Genomic DNA, 21,654 nt, shown 5'->3' with positions numbered 1-21,654 from the left:
TGCCTTATAGCAATTTCTCTGGAAAGTGACACTGAGTTAACTATTCACTTTTTTTTACCACTGCAATTTATTCACCTTGAATGAAACATTTACAAAAGGCCTACTACTAATAAAAAGGCAATACGGCCCTATGAAGTAGATTCCCCCCCCCCCCCCCCCCCCGCTTTTTACCAATGGTGAAATAGGTTCATGGAATAGCAACTTGCTATAATTAATTGGTAGCTTTGCTACTTACTATAAGACTTCAAAGTCTGCGATCTTTCCTCCACAACACAGTAGTTTTTAAAATTTTTTAAGAGACAAGCTCTCTGTCACCCAGGCTGGCATGCAATGGTACCAGCATAGCTCAGTGTAACCTCCAACGGGAACTCCTGGACTCAGGCGATCTGCCCTTCTCAGTTTCTGGAGTAGCTAGGACCAGAGGTGCATGCCATCACGCCACTAAGTTAGCTTAAAAACTTTATTTTTATTTATTTTTGTTTTTTATTTTTTATGTAGAGGGTGGTCTCCCTATGTTGCCCAGGCTGGTCTGGAAGTTGTAGGCTCAAGGGATCCTCCCACTTTGGCATCCAAAAGCGCCGGGATTCCGGGGGTGGACTACCACATCCAGCCCACAGTGGCTTTTTTTTTTTTTTTAAGGAACAATTCATTCTTCATTCCATGGTCTGTAAATTTTTTTTTGAAAGATTTCTCCTCTGTATTACTTTGAGCATCCATTGGATGTCAGCACTGTTCCTTCCAAAAGTCTGCTCACTGCAAACTCAATCTGAAAAAATTTCCATTGACACTATGCCAATCGATTGTTACAACTGAAAATGACATTAGCCCTATGAAAATGTAAAATACTCAGTAGAGAACATAAAACATTTGTCTAATATGAAGTGGTATCTGAGTCAAAGTACTAGAAGGAAAAATGTACTTTAGCACTTGTCTACAGTTTAACTGACTGATTAATGTGAAATTTAAAATTGGATCCCCAGATCTTGTTTCCAGCTTCTTTCTTCTGGGGCTTTTAGCCCTGGATGCTTTCTTTTCCAGGGGTAAAGGGTGTTCTTGCAAATCGTTCCTTGATTGTTATGGATGAAAGGAAAAAAGAAATGCGAGAGGCCCACTGCATCACCAACTGCAACGGAAACTCCCTTTGATGAATCAGGAAGACAAATTAACGTCACACTCTAGTGTGCAGAAGAGTAACTTCTGATAAAGTTGCTATTGTATAAACCGCAGAAGCACATGGCTTCCGGCGCAGAGCTTAAGAGACCCTTCAGCTTCTCAGTGTGGGTCACCAGAGTCAGGTCACGCTAACAACCCTTTCGCCTTCCTCCAGGTCGGGCACCGCAGCCAAGTTAAGCAACCGACGAAGGCTTCTTGGTGTCCCAACAAGGTCTAGTAGAAAAGCAACTTTATAATTCGTTTCATAATTCGTTTCACAGATTTTATTAAGAGCCAACTGAGTAGTGGGCCTTGTACTAGGGCTCCGAGGGCCAGATGACCCCACGGAACCACATTCATTCCCTGACCTCTAGGAGCTCACAGGTGAGTGACTCACATAGGGGACGACGAGATCAATAATGTAGACACGAACGCTGGCTAGCCAGTTCCAGAGGAGGTGTCATCTGACCAAACCAAGGTAAGTCGGGGCAATTACGCAGACACCCCGAGAAAGGTACGCCAACGCCCAGATAAAAAGTAAGAAAAAATAGGAAAAACCCTCCCACCAGACCAGCAATTGGCTCAACGTTTCAGCCCGGATGTACGGCACGCGTTTCCCGACCTAACCCGGAAACACTGCCTCCCGAAAAAACAGTAAACTCTAGGCTGCGGAAAGTAAACTACCTTTCCCGTCGTGAATCAGTCAGAACCTCCCAGCATCCTCTCTGTCTCTGGTTTCCCATCTATTTTTTTCTAAAGCCTAGGCGAAATAAGACTTCATCTCCCAGAATGCCCTTGGTTAAGTTAACGGTGCGCATGCGCCAGGAGGCGGGCCCTCGTTGCCCCCACAACCCCGCCTCCGTTTTGCCGCCGCCATTTTTTCAGAGACTTTCATCCGGCAACCGACGGGGCTTTTTTTCTTAAAGGAGAAGCGACAGCTCAAAATACTACCCCCCTCTCCGCGCAAGATCTGGCGGCGCCGGGGACAGAAAGGCCAAAGACAGGAAAGTGGGGTAGGGTGGAGGCGGAAGAACGCCCAGGCTACCTCTGCGGCCTAAAGAAGAATAGAAAGAGCCCTTGCGGCATCAGTGGCTCCTTAGGGAGGCAGGTGCGCGCGCAGCCAGTCTAGGGTGCGCGTGAGGCGGGGAAAGAGGTGCGATTTCTTCTCATCCGCCTCCCTCGCGAGACCTGCCCCTTCGTACTGCCCCTAGCGCGCATTGAACTCTGGAGGGGGGGAAAAGGTCACTTTGGGATTGTCGCGAGACAGCCGTTTAACGGTGAGAACGGGTGCGCGGGGAAGGAAACCTCGCGCGCTCCCTTTTAGCCGTTTCCTGATTGGTTGAAGAAAGGGGTGGGGGAGGGAACCTGGAACGTCGCTGCGTGTAAGACCGCGAGGGGCGGGGTGAGGAAGACTGTCCTCCTCTCCGATTGGCCCGCTGAGCGTCTGTGGCGGGCGCGCGCGCGCGCCGCCAGCGGTAGCAAACCTTGAGTGGCAGGCGGTGGGGGGGGGGCCCCCGGGGCCGGGGGGGGGGGGGGGGGGGGAGAGGGGCGCCGGGGGGGGGGGGGGGGGGGGGCGCTGGGGGCGAGGGGGCGGGGGGAGCAGCGCCGAGGCCGCCGCCTCCGCCTCCGCCGCCTGGGACTAGGGGGTGGGGGACGGACAAGCCCCGATGCCGGGGGAGACGGAAGAGCCGAGACCCCCGGAGCAGCAGGACCAGGAAGGGGGAGAGGCGGCCAAGGCGGCTCCGGAGGAGCCCCAACAACGGCCCCCTGAGGCGGCCGCGGCGGCGCCTGCAGGGACCACTAGCAGCCGCGTGCTGAGGGGAGGTCGGGATCGTGGCCGGGCCGCTGCGGCCGCCGCCGCCGCCGCCGCTGCAGCTGTGTCCCGCCGGAGGAAGGCCGAGTATCCCCGCCGGCGGAGGAGCAGCCCCAGCGTCAGGCCTCCCGACGTCCCCGGGCAGCAGCCCCAGGCCGCGAAGTCCCCGTCTCCAGTACAGGGCAAGAAGAGTCCGCGACTCCTGTGAGTAACAGTCTTTCAGGCGGTGGGAAAGACCCCCCTCTGTCCGTACGCAACCCTCTCGGCTCCCGTAGCGCCTGCTCCACGTGACATCCTGCTTGCTCTGCCCCCTGCCGGCTCCGCACGCCAGATGTCACACCGTTTCCCCGGGAGCCTCCATGCCTCCTCTCTGCGCCACCCTCCCTTCTCTCTCGTACCCTCGCCTGTCGGGCCGCTTTCCCACTCCCCGAAATTATCTTTTGACACACCCCTGCACTAGCTAGTGATCCACCTCCTCCCTGCCACCCGCAGGCTCATCCCTCTCTCTGGCATCCGCACCCCCTTTGTCAACCTATCCCTTTCCTTTAGGCGACTCTCCAGTATTACATCACATGCCCTTTAGGGAATCCACAGCCCGATTGTAGCCTTCAAAAATGTGTTCGCCCCCCTCTTCACGTTAGCTCAAGAGCCAGCTGTGCTAGTATGTTTATGTAGCTTTTTTTTTTTTTCACTTTTCTAAATTTTCACACCACTTCTCATTCTTTTGAGAAATCTGCCAGTTACTATGGTCAGGGTAAAAACTCACTGCTACGATTTTTAATATGGAGTCTTTCATATAAAATTACATGAGCATTCTTTAATGTTTGTTTTTACCAAGTAGCACATGTTTTATCTGTGTGTTTTATATTTTTAAATGTAGGAACTTCATCCTTAAAATTAGAATCATTTGAGAGGAATTCCTTTATTACCTAGAAGTAGTAGAGGAAACATGAGCAGGTGGTCAGGAGCATTGTTTTAAATTGTTCGTCAAAATACTCATGTGTTAACACTGAAGCACATAAGTTTGTAAATTCTAGAAATTAATCACATTAGTCAATTCATGACTGAAAACATCGTTAGTGACCTTTGACTTCTGAATGAAAACAAATTAGTAAAAACAGAGAAAATTGAAGTGAGGGGGAGTCAGTTTTAAGTGTTCCCTTTCCTCCAGTAGAGATAGTGGCAAGGTTTGACTTACAGCAGACCTAATAGATTTAAAACTTGAAACAGACTTTGTCCAAAATTAAGTTTAGCCTGTGTCTTGGCATGCTTGCCTTAGAAGCCTCTCAGAGGAATAAAATACAGAGATAATCATATTGTGGTAGTAGATATGCTTTCAAATTTTTGAATGTCAGCTAAGTTAACATAATTTAGAGTATTGTAAGAACTGCAGTTCTGTCGACAGCAAAAATCTGTACTTACAGATTGAGCTACAATTAGAATTCTAATTGCTGTAGATGCATTTCATATAAAAATTTTATAGTTGTATATTGTTTAATCTCATACATTTGAAAAGATACATGTATATCATTGACATCATTTGGATCTGAATTCCTTGAGCAAATTCCTTAACCTACCCATGCGTTCGTTTCCTTATCTGTAGACGGTAATCTCTACCACCTGAGTTTGTGAGAATTAAATACAGCATGTGAAGCGCTAGACAGAATGCCTGTTATATAATAAATACTAAGTGCAAGTTGCCGTTTTCAGTAATGGTGGGATGGTAGAGCCATGAGTGGTCTGTAGTGATGTTTTTCATGTAAATTATGCAAAATATGATTTTTTCACTTTTTAATACGTAGGGAAGGTAATACTTAAAATATTTTTAAAATTTCCTTTTATTCTCACCTACCACTTGAAAGTTAAAGTTAAATATACCTCTATCTCTTAAGATAACTATGTCTAAAATGGTACCTGCTGTTTGATTTTTTTTTTTTTTTTTTTTTGAGACGGAGTTTTTGCTCTGTTGTCCAGGGTGGAGCGGTGGCACGATGATCTCTGCTCACTGCAACCTCCGCCTCCAGGCTTCAAGCGATTCTTCTGCCTCAGCATCCCGAGTAGCTGGCATTACAGGCTTCTGCCACCAATCCCGGCTAATTTTTGTAATTTTAGTAGAGACAAGGTTTCACCATGTTGGCCAGGTTGGTCTCCAACTCTTGACCTCAGGTGATCCACCCGCCTCAGCCTCCCAAAGTGCTAGGATTATAGGCGTGAGCCACTGCGCCCGGCCTGCTGTTTAATTTTTGAAGGAAAATAAATAATTTTTATCTAAAATAGTAATTTTACCTGCTGTTATGATTTATTTTTGCCCTAACTCTTGGCAACAAAGTACTAGTGGTGCTTTAATTCCATATAAATGTTACTGTTGTATATGGATGAAGATGACTTAATTAAATTCCTTCCTTTTTTCTGCACAATGTTCCTTGTGGGGAAGAAGAAATAAGTCTGAATTCTTAGCGCCACCCTCCCACCCCCGGCCATCCAATATCATAGAAGATAGTGGTGACAATGGTATTCTTCTTTCAGCCCCCAAATTATCTTTTGACTGTGTTTTTGATCAGGTTAAACAAATTTTCATCACAATAGAGTTTTTGTTACACATTTTTACCTTATTCCATAATCTGGAAATCAAAGGAATGCTAAAGCATTTTAGCTTGGCAAACTTGTTTGATCAGTAACTGGGCCTGGTACTATGCTGAACCAGGTGGTAGAAAGAAAAATGAGACATGGCCCTCATCTTCAAGGACCTTGGGGTGTAAGGGAAAGATGCGTTGATTAGTGGAGATATGTCAAATGTGTGTATGGTATACAGATTTTCAGTCATAAAATACATTTTAAGACTTAGTTTTTTCTACATAATTTAATCCTTTAAGATATTTCAAGAGGTTTTGAGTTCAAACCCTGATCTGGTATCTTTTGACTTTGAATCATTTCTATTTTCCAAATGACTTTTTGACAATTTTAAAAAGAAAGGTTTATTCTGTATTACTTGTTTGCTCTAGTCCTTTTTCCATATCCCAGCATTTCCGTCTATACAATCTTAGTAATCAGCTGTTGAACCTAATTCGATTCTCTTAATTGAAGTGATAGTAAAGTATACCATAGTTTAAAAGGTCAAGAAATAGATTTGGATTAGTTGAAACCTCTGTTCCCATTGGAAGACAAAATAATAGAGTGGATAAAGCATTGGACTTTAGTCAGAAAGTTTTATGTTCCAGCTTTGTATTATGCAGTAAGTGGCCTTGAGCAAGTCACTTAACCTCTTTAGATCTGCTTCATTTATAATTGATATTTTATAGGTTTGTGAGATAAGCTTTATAGTTCCATATTTAGCTTACAGTTTTTATAATCTGATGTTTTTAACAACTTCTTTTCACAATGAAATATTTACGAGTTATTGGGAAGAGGAAATATTTGTGGATGAAGGGGAAATAAAAATTTTTCATTGTATGTGCTCGAGAGAAAGGCACAGAGTTAAATGCTAGAATCATGATAAATTGAAGCATAGAAAGCTAGTAGGAAAAATAAACCAAATTTGAAGAAACTTTATGTATCCATACTAAGAGTAAGACTGATCATTTGCTGTATGTTAGCCAGTAAATTACAGTTATTTCAAGTGCACGTTTGTATACTCTCTTTAATTTTTGAAATAAATACACAAGAAATCTGGTAGCATTAGTATAGTAGTTTTTGCCCATGATTTTTTTCTGATTCATCCATACTTTCTGCTAATAGGGAATGAAATTGTCAAATTGAGACTAGGTTAAAATGTATAAGGCTTCTTTTCATTCTTACATATAGTAGCCCTTGGTTTATACTGTACATTTCAGAACTCAAAACTTTAGGGACAAATACTTTTTAAAAATTCTAACTTCACTGTGGAGTAACCATATTAATTAATACTGAGTATTTTTAGATATCTTCCTTCGGATTCCGATTAAGGAAAGTATTTTCTGGTATATGAAATTCCATTTTTGGTGTATTTTCTTGGTAAAATTAAAATAGTAATAAGCCTTTAGGTGACCTCTCTTGCTGTTTCCCTTTTAAAGGTCATGGATAGTGAGGATGAAGAGGTGGTAATATTCTGAATTGAAAAAACTTGCAGTTCTTTGGAGAAGCCTTCAGTTGTACAAGACTGAAATCTTGAGTGATGAGGATCTTAATATGATGATAGAAACATTGAACCAACTTTAAAGGTTTTGGGGGAAATTTGTTATATAATTTCGCAAAAATTTAGCAATTATTTTTACAGTTTTTATTTAAAGATAGGATGATTAGCAGTTATGGTGTGTTAATTGGGACATTAGTAATGTGATTTAAAATAAAATTATGGTACCAGTCTTTTTAAAAAAGTATGGAATAAACAATGATAACTATTTCTAAGTAGAATAGATTTTTGTATTATTATTTATTTATAATGTTGTAACATAATAGAGTTTTTACTATATATATATATAGGGAGTCTTCACTATATTTTGGGAGGAGCAACAACAAAAAAACTTTGTACTGTTCAGAGATACTCTGTGGTATCTATATGATAAACGTTCAGGGCCTGTTGACTTTTGAATTTTAGTAGTAACCATAGGAAGTTCATTATACTGTCCTCACCAGTTATATATGAGAGAAATTTTTCTGAATTAAAAACCTGGGAATATATCTGATTTTTGTCGTTTTTTGGGGTTTTTAAAAAGTCTTCAGGCTATAACAATTTTTAAGTTCTTTACTGTTGCTTTTTAATTTGTGAAGAGCAAGTTACATTTACTTGTGAGGTCCATCTGTTAGTGCCTTTTTACAAGTACATTTTGATTTGGTTTTAACAAACAATTTTGGGTCTTTTTAACAGTTAAGTTTTTATTATGAAAATTATTAAATATACGCAAAATAGGGAAAATAGTATAATGAAACCGCAGTATTGATCACCTTGCTGAGATTTTGCTATACTTGCTATGTCTGTCCTCCCTGTTTTGGCAGAAGTACTTTAGAACACATCCAAAACATTGTCATTTCATCTCTAGTTATTACATTTATATAAAATGAGAACATTTTCTTATATAATCACAATATAATAAAATTAGTAATATTTTCTTTGTATCAATATCTTAGTTAAAAATAGCTGTTTTGAATGATACTCTAGCTCTGTGCTGTCAGTTATGGTAGCCACATGTGGCTATTTAAATTTACATTAATCAAAATTAAAAATTCAGTTTCACAATTACTGAATGTTTCAAGTGCTCAGTAGCCACATGCTACTGCCATATTGGACAGTGCATATATGTTTCCATCACTGCTGAAAATTCTGTTGGGTAACACTGGTCTAGATGCTTTCTTTATCACTCTGCAGATGAACCTGAAAGAGATAAATATTTATATTTTCAGAAAATGCGCTAGATTGTTCATTAATGTTTGATTCTTATTTCTTTCAGATGCGTAGAAAAAGTAACAACTGATAAAGGTAAGACTTGGTCATCCTTACCTCTAGTGTACATTACATTGATTATCTTATAATCTGTTAGAAAGCCTCATTCAAATTGGTTCCCATTTAAAAGTAATTTTTATTTGGTAAAAAATTACTGGAGTTGTTAGGATAGAATCTATTTAGATGACAGCAGGTTTGGATAATAGAGTATATCAGCATTATTTAGAAACGTAATAATGGCAAATCAAATTGTTTGATGGTAATTTATAGTAATTTTTTAAAGCCTTTTATTTTTAAATGAAGTAACAGACTGGAATGATACACAGTATACAGAATGAAGTGAAGGCAAAAATCTTTATGCTAGTGGAGATACAGATTAAAATTAAAGGGTGAAGAATGCTGAGTGTTATAAGAATTCAGCCTGGTGAATAATTAAATTAGGTCAATATTAGGTCATTTTCCTTTAAATTTGAGTGTTCGCACACCAGATGTATGTATTAAATACAGTTTTCTGTTTCCTGGATTATGACAGGAAGCTAATGTTCACTTTTTCAGTACCTTTTAAAATACTTTATTCTGGCTTTACAGATTAGTTATTAAAATTGCCCTAACATGTTGGACCAGTTGCTTATTCGTTTCATTTTTTTTTTCTAGTTTTTGGCTGTGTTCCTTGATGTTAAATTCACACACACAGCATCCTCCTTAAAACTGGAACAAATATACTTTTAGGCACATTTAATTTATTGTGTGTGACCTTGACCCAGTCTTGACACAGCGATTTTCCAAACTCCTGGAATCCACCTAGTATGTGAGAGTTGATTAGTTTTTAAGGTCTACTTATAGCCTGCTTCTATTTCTATAAAGGAATATATGCATTTTATATATCAGTGTATGTATTACATGTACATGAGAATCTTAAGGTTTTTCTGTTCTTGATAAAGAATTCTTCGAGAACATACAAAGCAAGTTTAAAGCCTGGATTTTGTGCCATATGGAAGAATGACAGTGTAATTAAGAACCAATAACTTGAGTTGGTGATGGCTGCTTTGTAAATAATTAGGTTTCAATGCTGAGGTTTCTTGTTTCTCTGAATTTTGGAAGCTGAGGCTAATATTTCATAGTATACCAGGCAGAAGTTTTTCATAGCTGGCATTGTTTTTTTTTTTAACGTGGAAACCTTTGCATGATTATTTTGTCTAACAAGTTTTTTGTTCCTGTTGTTGTTACTTAGAAAATAAGTTATGTCTGCCAAAAATGGAAGGTCTCACATTTCTTATTCAGACATCAATTTGGAGATTTTATGATGTGGAGAAAATGTAGACAGGTAACAAGTCTAGAGCATTCTGATTAAAACAAAAAGCAACCTGCCTTTGTCAGAGCTGAAATTACCTTACATGTCCAAAGAAATCACTATGGGTTGCCTTGAGGCGAACTTGAAGAAAGGTGGAAATTTGGAGCCCCTTTTGGAGAGAAAAGTAGATGACCTTTGGGTAGATGTTTTTTTTTTGTTTGTTTGTTAAGTAGCTACAGGGTTTAGCCAGGCTGGTTTCGAACTCCTGGCCTCAAGTGATCCACCTGCCTCGTGTGTAGATGTCTTAAACTGGAAGTTGACATATTGGCATGTTTTGTGGTTGTGCAGCTGTGGAGAGATTAAAACTACATTCTGGATAATTTGATCCAAAGATCAATCCCACTTTAATCTACTGTTTAAAGGCCCTGGATCTAGATATTCTCAAATGTCAATCTTCAGGTCTATTAGTTTACCTATTAAGGTAGCTGTTCAACTGTATGAACAGTAGATAGGTATATAAGAGCTATAACATTCATACAAGATGAATGAATAAAGAAATGGAGGCTCGGGTAGTCACTTTTTCCTGTTGTGTTTCATGTTTAGAATTCACCTTAATTACTTTTCTTCTGGTCATTTAACTTCTCAGTTATTCTGTTACTCTGGAATAGTCTTCATGTTCAGTCTGCTAAATTTTAACTGAAATAACTCATGTTGATTTCAGAAGTTAAAGGTTTTTCAAAACTTTAAACAGGTTTTACTTTTTAGAGGTAAGACTGGTCCTCTGTTGTATTAATGCTGAAAAGATGTCTTCAAGATTGTTTTTACTCTTGTTTACTCAAACCATCTAGAAACTGTATGCCTTTCTTGAGTTGAAGAGAAGAACCTTTGACATACACATAAACAATATTGCACACACAGAGTAGGCAACTTTCCATGTTTTTCAAATTAAGTTGCAAAGTGTTACTTTCATTTTTTTCGAACTGAAATAATAAACCTGTTTTTGCTACCCTTTTTAAACTGTGATTGGTATATAAAACAAATGGAAAGCTACTATGCTAAACTAGTGTTAATTCATTCAACAAGTAATTGTTGAGCATCCACTATGTGTCTGACACTATTCTAGGCACTGGATTGTATTGGTAATCAAATAAATCAAGAAGTCAAAACAGTATAATAATGTTTGATGAAGTTGGAGTTGGGAAAGCTGAGTTTAGATGAAATGATAAGGGAAGACCTTTTGGTGGAGGTGACATTTGAGATTACACCTGAATTTATGCAGGTACTTAATTTGGACAAGGAACATTCCACACAGAAGTTAAAAAGGATAAAATGCTTCAAACTTGAAAGCTTAGTTTACTGCTAGGATTATCTTCATCATTGTGGAGTTTCCAAGAGTGTTAGAAATCTTAAGGGATGGAGACCTAGTTCCTTTTTAACTTGGCTTTATGTTTTCATTGTTTCTCTGTTTTGAACCAGTGTTGTAGTTATGATTATAAAGTAAAAGAATGGTCTACCTACATGTAATTTTTAGTTATCCCGGTGTGCATTTTAATTTATTTCACTTTCTAACCTTTGACTAGATATGTTATGAAGGCTAATTGTTTTTTCTCCTATCTGTTAGGTCCTTAGTGATAAATAATAGTTAAAACCACCTATCAAGATAAAATATAAAAATGAAGACCGGAATACCTTAATGTTTATTAAAGTATGTTTTAAGTGTTTAATGGAATGATAATAAATACTATAGAATCAAGTAGATGTGGGCAGTGCTTGAGTTATTAATGATAGGTTATTTATTGCAGCACTTTTCAGAAACTTCGGTTTTTTAGTAATGTGCAGTGTAAATGCGAAAATTTTGCAGCGATTACCTAACCTATTTGACTTATAAGACCCCCTTTTTAAACAACATTTTGTAAAACTGGAGTTTACAGAAAACGTATTTGAAAATACTACATGCTTGAAAATTTGATTATGTAAAACTCTGGATCTCAACCTTTTATTCAAAAGCATTTTACTCTCTTCAGTGCTGTTATGAAATGGTGATGTTTGACAGTGATTACTGTGTGTCTCTGACTTGTGTAGTCAGGAAAAAAAAGTCATCAAATTCATAACAGATTTCAGCATTTACTTAGATTATTTGGAGCTTAACTGTTAAGTATTTGCATTATCTAGTTTATCATAATTAGCATACTATCTGTAATTATTACTAAAGTATTAGTTTATTTTCATTATTTTTCTCCTGTCTGGATGACATCCTCAGCTTTTTTCTTATGTTGATAGTCTAATTTATAGCTGCATTTTGTTAAATTAGAATTAATTTGTTATTAACAGTTTTCATAGATTTCAACAGAGTTTTATTTTTCCTGTATTGAAATATCTTTGATTATCTTATCCTCTCAAATCAGTCTCTTGTATCCCATTCATCTTGGCCTCTTGTCAACTTGTAACCTCAATGTAACATTGACTGTTTCTACTTCCTTTACAGATGCATCTCTTTTATAGTATACTTTTTTGTTGGTTTTTCTTCCTTTCTAGTATATTTAAAGAATATTTTTATTTCTAAAAATGCAGAAGACACATTTTCATGCTTTTTTTCCCATTCCAGTGAGAAAATCTAACTTTTGTAATTCTTACTGTTTGAGTTTGCATACAAAAGGAAGAATCAAGAAGATACTGAGAACATTGTTTTCACAATTCTTTCTTGAAAGATTTTTAATCTCCTTGCTAATGACCTAGTTTTCCTAGTCAAAATAAAATCTTGTAGGTTTTGAATAGAAAAGAGTTCTGAAAGGAAAATCTGTAGGTGAGAAAGGGCGTGTATAAGCCCAGCCTTAACACTCAGATAGGCTTTTAAGGTTTTTGTTTGTTTGTTTTTGAGACAGGGTCTCACTTTATTGCACAGGCTGGAGTGCAATGGTGTGATCATGGTTCACTGCAGTGTTAATCTCCTGGGCTCAAGCCATCCTCCTGCCTCAGCCTCCCAAGTAGCTGGGACCACAGAAGTGTGCCGCCATTTCCAGCTAATTGCTGTTGATTTTTTTGTAGAGACAGGGTCTCACTGTGTTGCCTAGGTTGGTCTGGAACTCCTGGGCTCAAGCAGTCCTCTTGCCTTGGCCTCCCAAAGTGCTGGAATTTATAGGCGTGAGCCACTACACCCAGCCTGTTAGTTTTAACTGAAATATTCTCCTTTACTAATTAAATGATACTGTTCTAAATTTAAATGTAAGTTAAAAACAGCAACAATAACAACAAAAGCCTCTTTCCCTGGCTTCTCTTAATACTACTGAGATTGGCTAATATTTCAAAGCAAACTTTAATTATTTGTGGAAAACAAAGTGCACCTAATGATAAAAATACACAGAGTATTTCAGTTAGGTTTCAGAAACTCAAGTTTCTGACAATATTATAATGTTGAAGCCTCAAAGGCTAAATACATTAAATAGGCATTTTTGTTTGTCCTTCCTTCCTAATCTTTTATCTTAAGGTAGCAGTAACTGTATTATTTTTCTTAGTATGAGAATAATTTACTCAAACATCTTGTTCCATGTTGGGTATGGCCCAGATCCTTTAATCCGTATTTCCAGTTCAGACATCCAGACCTCCTTTGGTTCTTCTTTTCTATTATTAATTTCCTACAAATAAAGATATATGTCATTTACCATATATGTGAATTGTGATGTAGGCTGAAAAAGCCTTGATCATCAGCTTATTTCAGTTACAGGATTACCTATCAGGTAAATGAGTCTTAACTTTATAATAATTTGCCTATTACAGTTCAGTTTATTGCCATCTTCGACACAGTTATAAGTTTATTCTGTTATATATATTATTTTACATTGAGATCCCTTTTCCTGCCAAGACCGCTTGAGAGTTAAAGCAGAATGCCCTGATAGGAGAAAATTGAAGCAGAGGAAACTTAAAATCCTTAGTGGGGAAACCCATATTCAGTCTGTACAAATCCAAAACCTTTAAGAGAGACTTGTCTGTACATGAGGGCATAACTTATCCTCATTTTGAGTTGAGCCTTAGTGGATAATAATCTCTGACAAAAAGGAATTGCCCCCTGACTCTTAAGTTCAGGAAGGAAGAAGCTCCTCTGAATTAAAACCAGCCAGAATAATCTAATGCTATCTAAGCAAAGACTTCTTTAGCTTCATAACAAAACTATCTAAAAATTTAGTGGCTTAAAACACAGCAATTTATTACTTACTGGTTGGACCATTCCCCCCGTCATTGGTCATTCAGTTCAGACTTGTTTTACATTATGGTGGTTGCTGCGCAGTGTTCCAAAATCCTGAAGACAGTAACTGCAAGGTGTCTTGAAACCACCCCCACAGTATAATCAATCAATTGTATTTCTGTATATTAGCAACAAAAAATAGAAAATTGAAGTCATAAAATCAAAAAATAAAATTTATATTAGTATTTACAACTCTATAAACAAGATATACTGCTCCATTTACTTAGGTCTTTAATTTTACTCAGCAATGTTTTGCGCTTTTCAGTGTATAGGACTTTCACATTTTTTATCCCATTTATCCCCCAGTATTTCACATTTTTTTATGCTGTTAACTTAATCGGGATTCCCACTGTGTTTTAAGAGTGGGATTGATTCTTTAAGAAAGAAGAGGTGCCTAGATGGTTTGTGGATATCCAGCCATGGCTACTATACATTTATATTCTATTATTTAACCGTTACCTAACTGAAGGGCATTTGATATTTCTGAGTTTTTTTTCCCTGAGATTACAGGTGATTTTTAGAGAAATTCTAGTAAAATGTACCATACGTATATAGAAATGCACATATTTTAAGACACATACATGTACTCTTGTTTCTCCTCCCCCTTCTTCATTTTATATTATATTATTTTCTAAGTGGGCAGACTTTTGAATATTCCCAGGGTGAGCCCAATCATGTAACCATTACACAACTGAATAAAACATAATCGGTGTTTTGGAAACTCCTTTATGCTCCTTCAAGTCAACCGTCCTCAAGTGTGACTACCATTTTGACTTTAAATAGCAGAAATTGGTTTTGCCAATTTTTGAATTTTACGTAAGTGGAATAATACAGTAGGCACTGTATTTGTATCTGACTTATTTTGCTCTTCGTTTGTGACAAGTGCTGTGTTTGTCATAGATGGTTTATTTTAGTTGCTGTATAGTGTCCCATTGTGGGAATATAACCACAGTTTAACTCTTTTACTGTTGATGGATGTTTGGGCAGTTTTCTAGTTTTTATGACTAGTACTATGATGTGTATTTTTGAAATACAGTGTTATTGGGATTATAATTTACATATCATAAAATTCACCCATTTCAAATATACAATTTAGGGATCTTGGTACATTTTGTGAATTGCACACCTATCATCACAATACAGTTTTAGAACTTTTTCTTCACCCTAATAATATCCTTCATGCCTGTTTATAGTTAATCCATTTTCTCACCCCCAACCCTAGGCAACCATTAATCTACTTTCTGTCTGTATAGATTTTTTTTTTTTTTTTTGGACATTTTGTGTAAATGGACTCAGACATACAATTTGTGTTTGTATATAGGAAGCATTGCATGCAGGCAAGACAAATTTGTATCTAGAGTCTATTCCAGTAAGAACAAAGTGCTGCCACTTCCATGATGGAAGTGGTCCAGTGTAGCGAACCTTGCACCAGATGAGCTGGCTGATCACCCCATTGATCCCATATCAGGGACTCGGTATTGGTCTCCGCTGCTGGTATATTGGGCAATTAGCAGTGGCTATAGTCAGGTCAGCCTTGGTACAACTCACTCTGGGTTTGGTTTTCAGCAATCTCAGTTTTGCAGCTGTAGGTAAGTATTGTTTTCAGGAAAGACACAGAAACTTTGAGGTCATTTTTGTGGTGCTTGAGCTGGGAATTTGAACCCCTGAGCACAGCTTTTCTTTTTTTTTTTTTTTTTTTTTTGAGACAGAATTTCACTCTTGCCCAGGCTGGAGTGCAGTGATGTGATCTCAGCTCACTGCAGCCTCCACCTCCTGAGTTCAAGTGATTCTCCTGCCTCAGCCTCCTGATTAGCTGGGATTACAGGTGTGTGCCACCACCACACCTGCCTAATTTTTTGTATTTTTTAAGTAGAGACGGAGTTTCGCCATGTTGTGTCCAGTCTGCACATCCTTTTCTTTATCCACTTTGTGTTTTCTAATTAGGAGCAGCCAGCTAATTTCATTATATCATTACTTTGACCAGAATGTTCTAAGGTATGAAACACATGATCTTTAAAAAGAAGGAATTTCTGTCATTCGTGACAACATGGGTGGAACCAGAGGACATTATGCTAAGTCAAATGAGCCAAGCACAGAAAGGTAACACTGTATGATCTCGCTTACATGTGTCATCTAAATAAGTAGATCATAGAAATGTAGTTACTGGAGGCTAGGGGGTTAGGAGGTGGAATGAGAAAAGGGGAGATGGAGATGAAAAGGTACATACAGACGTTCAGTTAAATTGGGAGAGTAGGTTTTAATGATCTATTGCATTGTGTATTAGTCCCTTTTGAGTTGCTAGAAAGGAGTATGTGAGACCGAATGATTGTAAAGAAAAGAGTTTTATCTGACTCATGGTTCTGCAGGCTGTCCAGGCATTGTTCCAGCATCATCTAGACTTCTGGTGAGGCCTCTGGAAGCTTTCGTTCATGGTGGAAGGTGGAGGTGGGGCAGGTGTGTCACAGAGCCAGAGCGAGAGAGAGGGGAGGAGGGGCTAGGCTCTTTTAAACAACCAGGTCTCACATGAAGCCGTAGAGAACTCACCTATTACCACAGGGATGGCACCAAGCCATTCATGAGGGATCCACCCCCATTACACAAACACCTCCCACATCCAATATTGGGGATCACATTTCAACATGAGATTTGGAGAGGACAAACATCCAAACTATATCACACTGCATGATGACCACAGTTAATAATGTATTACATATTTCACAGTTGCTAAGTTGGTAAGTTGATACGTTCTATTGTTTTGAATGAAACTCTTACTAAGTTTTTCCATCTGTCCCCAGCAGCTACCAGATACTCAGAGCACCAGCAGGTGATGCAACTGCATGGGTCCCTTTATCAACACTGTATACTTAGGCTACAATAAATTTATACACAAATATTTTTCTCTGCTCTTTCCTTTTCTTAAACATGTTGTCAACCTTAGTGCTACATTTGTATATGTCTTTCATACCCCACAGAAAGCAATATGAACAGAACAAGGTTGTACTGTGGTTGTTTTTAATATATGCAGAACTGCTGCTGGAAGAGAGAAATCAATGAATAAGCCAGATGTTGGGGATGGCCAAAAACAACACATTTCATGAATATTGAAAATGATCCATTTTATATGAACCAAGCTAAATCCAGATGATAATAGTTTGTTTTTATGTGCTGACAATTCCCAGTTTTATGTTTGTAGCCCACTCTGTCCTTTGAACTTAAGGCCCGTTGATGTTTTACTCAGCAATAATCCAAGACTTGGTCAAAGCAGAACGTATATTCTCTCTAGTGTCTCTTCAAGAAACAAAAAACCCTGATTTTTTTCTTTGTTTTCATCATCAGTCCAGTTGTTCAAGTCAGAAATCTAGAATCCCAAATCCTTGGCATCTCCCTCTATCCCTGTTAAGTCATTCTCTAGTCCTATCTCGTCTGTTTCCTAAGTATTTCTTATATCTCTAATTCTTTCCATATTCAATGGTATTACCCTCTTTAAAGCCATAATTATCTGTTGCCTGGCCTATTGCAGTAGGTTTTTAGCTGGTCACCTAGCATCTACTCTTGCCCCTACCTAGCTCATTGTCTAATATGCAACCAACATGAACATTAAAAATGAAAATCTGATCATGTCACCTTTCTGTTTAAACTGTCTGTGGCTATTAGGATAAGATCCATATTCCTGGAAGACCCTTGTTAAACTTTTTCATGCCTCCTCAGCATGATAAATGATGGGTTTTGTTATGTTTTCTCTGCTCCAGTCATATTTATCTTTTTTTCAGTTCTCAAGACATATACATGTACTCCTGTTTCTCCTCCCCCTTGTTTATCAGCTAGGTACCACTTACTTAGTCTTCAGAGTTCACCATATTTATTTAAACTTAAATATTGAGCTAATTCTTAGCTATAGAGATCATTAAGTTAATGAGCACTAGTTTTAAGAGCTGTGTTTTCAGAGAAACCATCCTTTCACCTTCTCAAACTTACGTCTGAGCAAAATCTTAATGATTTTAGGAAGAACTAACTCACCTAATGTCTATACTTTGAACGTTGATGACATTACTTTGTGATTCTTTTTTTTTTTTTTTTTTTTTTGCTCCAAATTTAATATCTGCAGAAATTCTGTGAAAGCCTAGTATTTTTTATCCTTTCTATCAGTGCACCGGTGACTGATGTCTGGCTTTGAAATCGGTAAGCCAGGAAAAATTATATGTAGATGGAGTAAACAGATAACTAGAATAAGAAAGAAAAATCTAGGTATTAATACACAGTGTTGATTTAAAAATGAGTAAACCGTTTTGGAATGTAAACATTCTTAATTTCTTAAATACAATTTTAAAATCTCATTTGTTTTCTGGTTTTTAATCACAATAAAATTTCTCTAGTTCTGTTTTGAAACATAAGGAAATACAGCATGTGGCTTTAGGTTAAAAATTCACTCATGGAATAATTCTTATAGGTGTTTCAGGTTAGTATATTATATAAATGGGGCCCTCTTTTGGCACTTGAATCCAAGGCTGGGTGGAAATGAGCCAAATCTGGATTGAGCCCTTGCACTGGCGCTTTCCTTTTTCTCGTTTATGTGGGTAGGTGTGGTATAGTAGAAAGAATATAGACTTTGGACTTAGATATACCTGTGTTCAGTTCCCTCCACAACTTCTAATATGTGGGAAAGTCAGTTACTTGGTTTCTTCATCTGTGAAGATAAGAATAATAAATACTTGACAGGGTTATAACTGATTTTTGAGAAATGAAAAAATAAATATATTACCTGGCAGTTAATACTTAAGATTTGTTAGTTGCCCAGAAGAAATTTAAATACTTAGAGATTTGAAGACCTTTACGTTTAGTATCTTCCCAGCTTATCAACTAACCACACCCTGTTTCACCCTACAATAAAATAATAGCATTGATTACGTTAGAATGGCCCTTCTAACTTAAAGTATTCTATCATGACAAAGTGGCTCTCATCTTTTGGAATTTAATGGTTTGACTTGTTATATTAGTTATCTCTGGCTGTAAGATTGAGATAAATCATATTTCATTGTTTGCTATCTAGAAGAATTAGAAGAAAACATTCCTGCCAGTAGTATCAGTCTCTTTTTTTCTCTTTTTTTGGTTTTGAGACGGTGTTGTACTCTGTTGCACAGGCTGGAATGCAGTGGTGCGATCTCAACTCACTGCAACCTCTACCTCCTGGGTTCAAGCAGTTCTCTTTTCTTGGCCTCCTAAGTAGCTGGGACTGGTGTGCACCACCAAGGGTCTGGCTAATGTTTGTATTTTTAGTAGAGACAGGGTTTCACAATGTTGGTGAGGCTGGTCTGAAACTTCTGACCTCAAGTGACCTAACCCACCTCCGCCTCCCAAAGTGCCGGGTATAGGCTTGGGCTAGCACACCTGGCCTAGCATTAATCTCTTATTGTCTCAAGTCATAGTATAAACCACTCTTACTTCATACCTTCTTCTTTCAAGAATGTACAGTTGGCCCTTGAACAACATGATAGGGTTAGGGGCACCAACTCCCCCTCACAAACAAAAACCTGCATTTAACTTCCCAGAAACTTTACTAATAGGCTGCTATTGACCAGAAGCTTTATCAATAACATAAAATCAACTAATTCATATTTTTTATGTGTATTATATCCTGTATTCTTACAGTAAAATAATCTAGATAAAATGTTATTTAAAAAACCATATGGAAGAGAATATATTTACTATTCATTAAGTGTAAGTGATCATTATAAGGTCTTCATCCTCTTCTTGACATTGAGTAAGCTAAGAAGGAGGAAGAAGAAGAGTCATTACTCTTACCTCAGGGGTTGACAGAAGTAGAAGGAGTGGCAGGAACATTTACAGAAATACAATTTCTGCCTGACTTGTTTTTTGCTTTTTCGTTTCTCTACAAATGTTTCTACACTTTAACCATTTGCTTTAGTTTCAGGGCAGGTATCATAGAAGGGTTCCTGTCATAAAAGGAAGTCAGAAGCAGTCTTGAATAATTGGAACCTTTCTGCCAGGATTTCTAAGTTTTTAATGTTAGTTTGTTTTCCGGCATTGCTTCTTATATGTTGTCTTTTTCATCGTCTGGCACCTGATCAGAAGCACTCATCTTCATCATGTCATCTTGTTAATTCCTCTTGTGTGGTGTCTGTTTGCACTTGAATTTATCCAAGATGCTTATTTTTAAACTCTTCACCATCACCAGCCCACCACCCCCTTTTTTTTTTTGGCCATATTCACAATCTCTTTCATGATTTGCTTGATTGGCTCTGCCGTAAATCCTGTGAAGTCATGCACAACATCTGGACACAATTTTCTCCAGCAGGGATTTTCTATAACGATGGCATCTTCAGTGGTGTAATCCTTCCTGACTTTCATGATGTTCTCTCTATTGGGACTTTCTTACATAGAGTTAACAGTCCTTTTCCATAGAATATCGTATAATGAGACTTAAAGATTCTTATGACCCCCTGATTGGGAAGGTGAATTAGACACATTGTATTTGGGGGTCAAGTAGACCACACCTTTGATGTTAAACTCATGAGGCAGCCAGGGGCATTGTCCAATATCAAAAGAACCGTAAAAGACAGTCCCTAACTGACAAGGCACTTCCTCACTTCAGGGGCAGTGCATCAATGGAACCAATCAAGAAAATTAGTTCTTGTTTTCCTGGCCTTTTTGTTGTATAACCAAAAGATTGTTGGTTTCTCTCTTCAAGGCTCAGGAGTTAGTAGCTTTATAGATGAGGGCAGCCCTGATCATAAACCTAACTGCTTTTACATAAAACAGTGGAGTTAGCCTATCCTTTCCTGCTTTAAATCCTGTTGCTTGCTTCTCCTCCTTATTAGTAAATGTCCTTTGTGGCATTTTTTCCCACACTGGGGTAGTTTGCATTAAAAACTTAGGCAGATACCGTTCCTCAACTGTTTTCTTAACAGTGCCTGGGAACTTGTTTGCTGCCTGTTGGTCAGTAGAAGCTGTTGCTCCTGTTATCTTGACTTTTTTTTTTTTTTTTGAGACGGAGTCTCGCTCTGTTGCCCAGACTGGAGTGCAGTGGAGTGATCTTGGCTCTCTGCAAGCTCCACCTCCTGGGTTCATGCCATTCTCCTGCCTCAGCCTCTCCCGAGTAGCTGGGACTACAGGCGCCCATATCTTGACATTTTTAAAGCCAAATCTCTTTCTGAAATTATCAAACCATTCTTCGCTGGCATTAAATTCTTCACCTTTCTTTTGCTTTAAGTTGTCATATAATGACTTTACTTAGAGTCTGTAGGTATGCCTTTCTTATAGCAATTCTGTACCCACATAAAAGCTGCATCTTGAATGTGAGATAGAAGTTTTGCAAAAACTGCAAGATTTTTGCACGTGCTACTGCAGGTGCAGCGATGGCTTCACAAATTTCCTTTTCTTCAGTACTTTTTATGTTGGATTCATTTATCTTAAAGTGGTGAGCAGCTGCAGCTACACACCTCAACCTTCTATGCTTATCAAGCAATTCAACTTTTTCTTGTAATACCATGATTTTTCTCTGCTTCTTGGAAGCACTTCCAGTATCACTAGTGGCAACTCTTCTGGATCCCATAGTGTTATTCAAGGTTTCAGGTATTGCTCTAAACATAGTGAAAAATGAGTTAACTGACAGAGATCCCTTTTACTGTGACAGTAAATTCACTCAGGTGGTGATGATTATCCTTACGACATTTTAAGCAGATACGTGAAACAGCTGAGCTTGCTGCAATAGCAACAGGAGATAA

At 38.3% G+C, this 21,654-nt stretch overlaps 1 protein-coding gene across 2 annotated transcripts in view; it reads left to right on the top strand.

The window, feature by feature from the left end:
• Positions 1-2,603: 2,603 nt before the first annotated feature.
• ZFP91 (ZFP91 zinc finger protein) overlaps positions 2,604-21,654 on the top strand; it is a 42,519-nt gene continuing 23,468 nt past the window's right edge. For both annotated transcript variants that reach the window (XM_023215539.3, XM_023215538.3), the window contains exons 1-2: positions 2,604-3,169; positions 8,389-8,417. In XM_023215539.3, coding sequence (XP_023071307.2) covers positions 2,820-3,169; positions 8,389-8,417 — 379 coding nt within the window. In that variant the 5' untranslated portion in view covers positions 2,604-2,819. The remainder of the gene's footprint in view (positions 3,170-8,388; positions 8,418-21,654) is intronic.

Source organism: Piliocolobus tephrosceles, chromosome 13 (genome assembly GCF_002776525.5).
Source record: "Piliocolobus tephrosceles isolate RC106 chromosome 13, ASM277652v3, whole genome shotgun sequence".
Taxonomy (NCBI): domain Eukaryota; kingdom Metazoa; phylum Chordata; class Mammalia; order Primates; family Cercopithecidae; genus Piliocolobus; species Piliocolobus tephrosceles.
The sequence above is the reverse complement of the archived record's forward strand: the minus strand, read 5'-3'. Positions and strand labels throughout refer to the sequence as shown.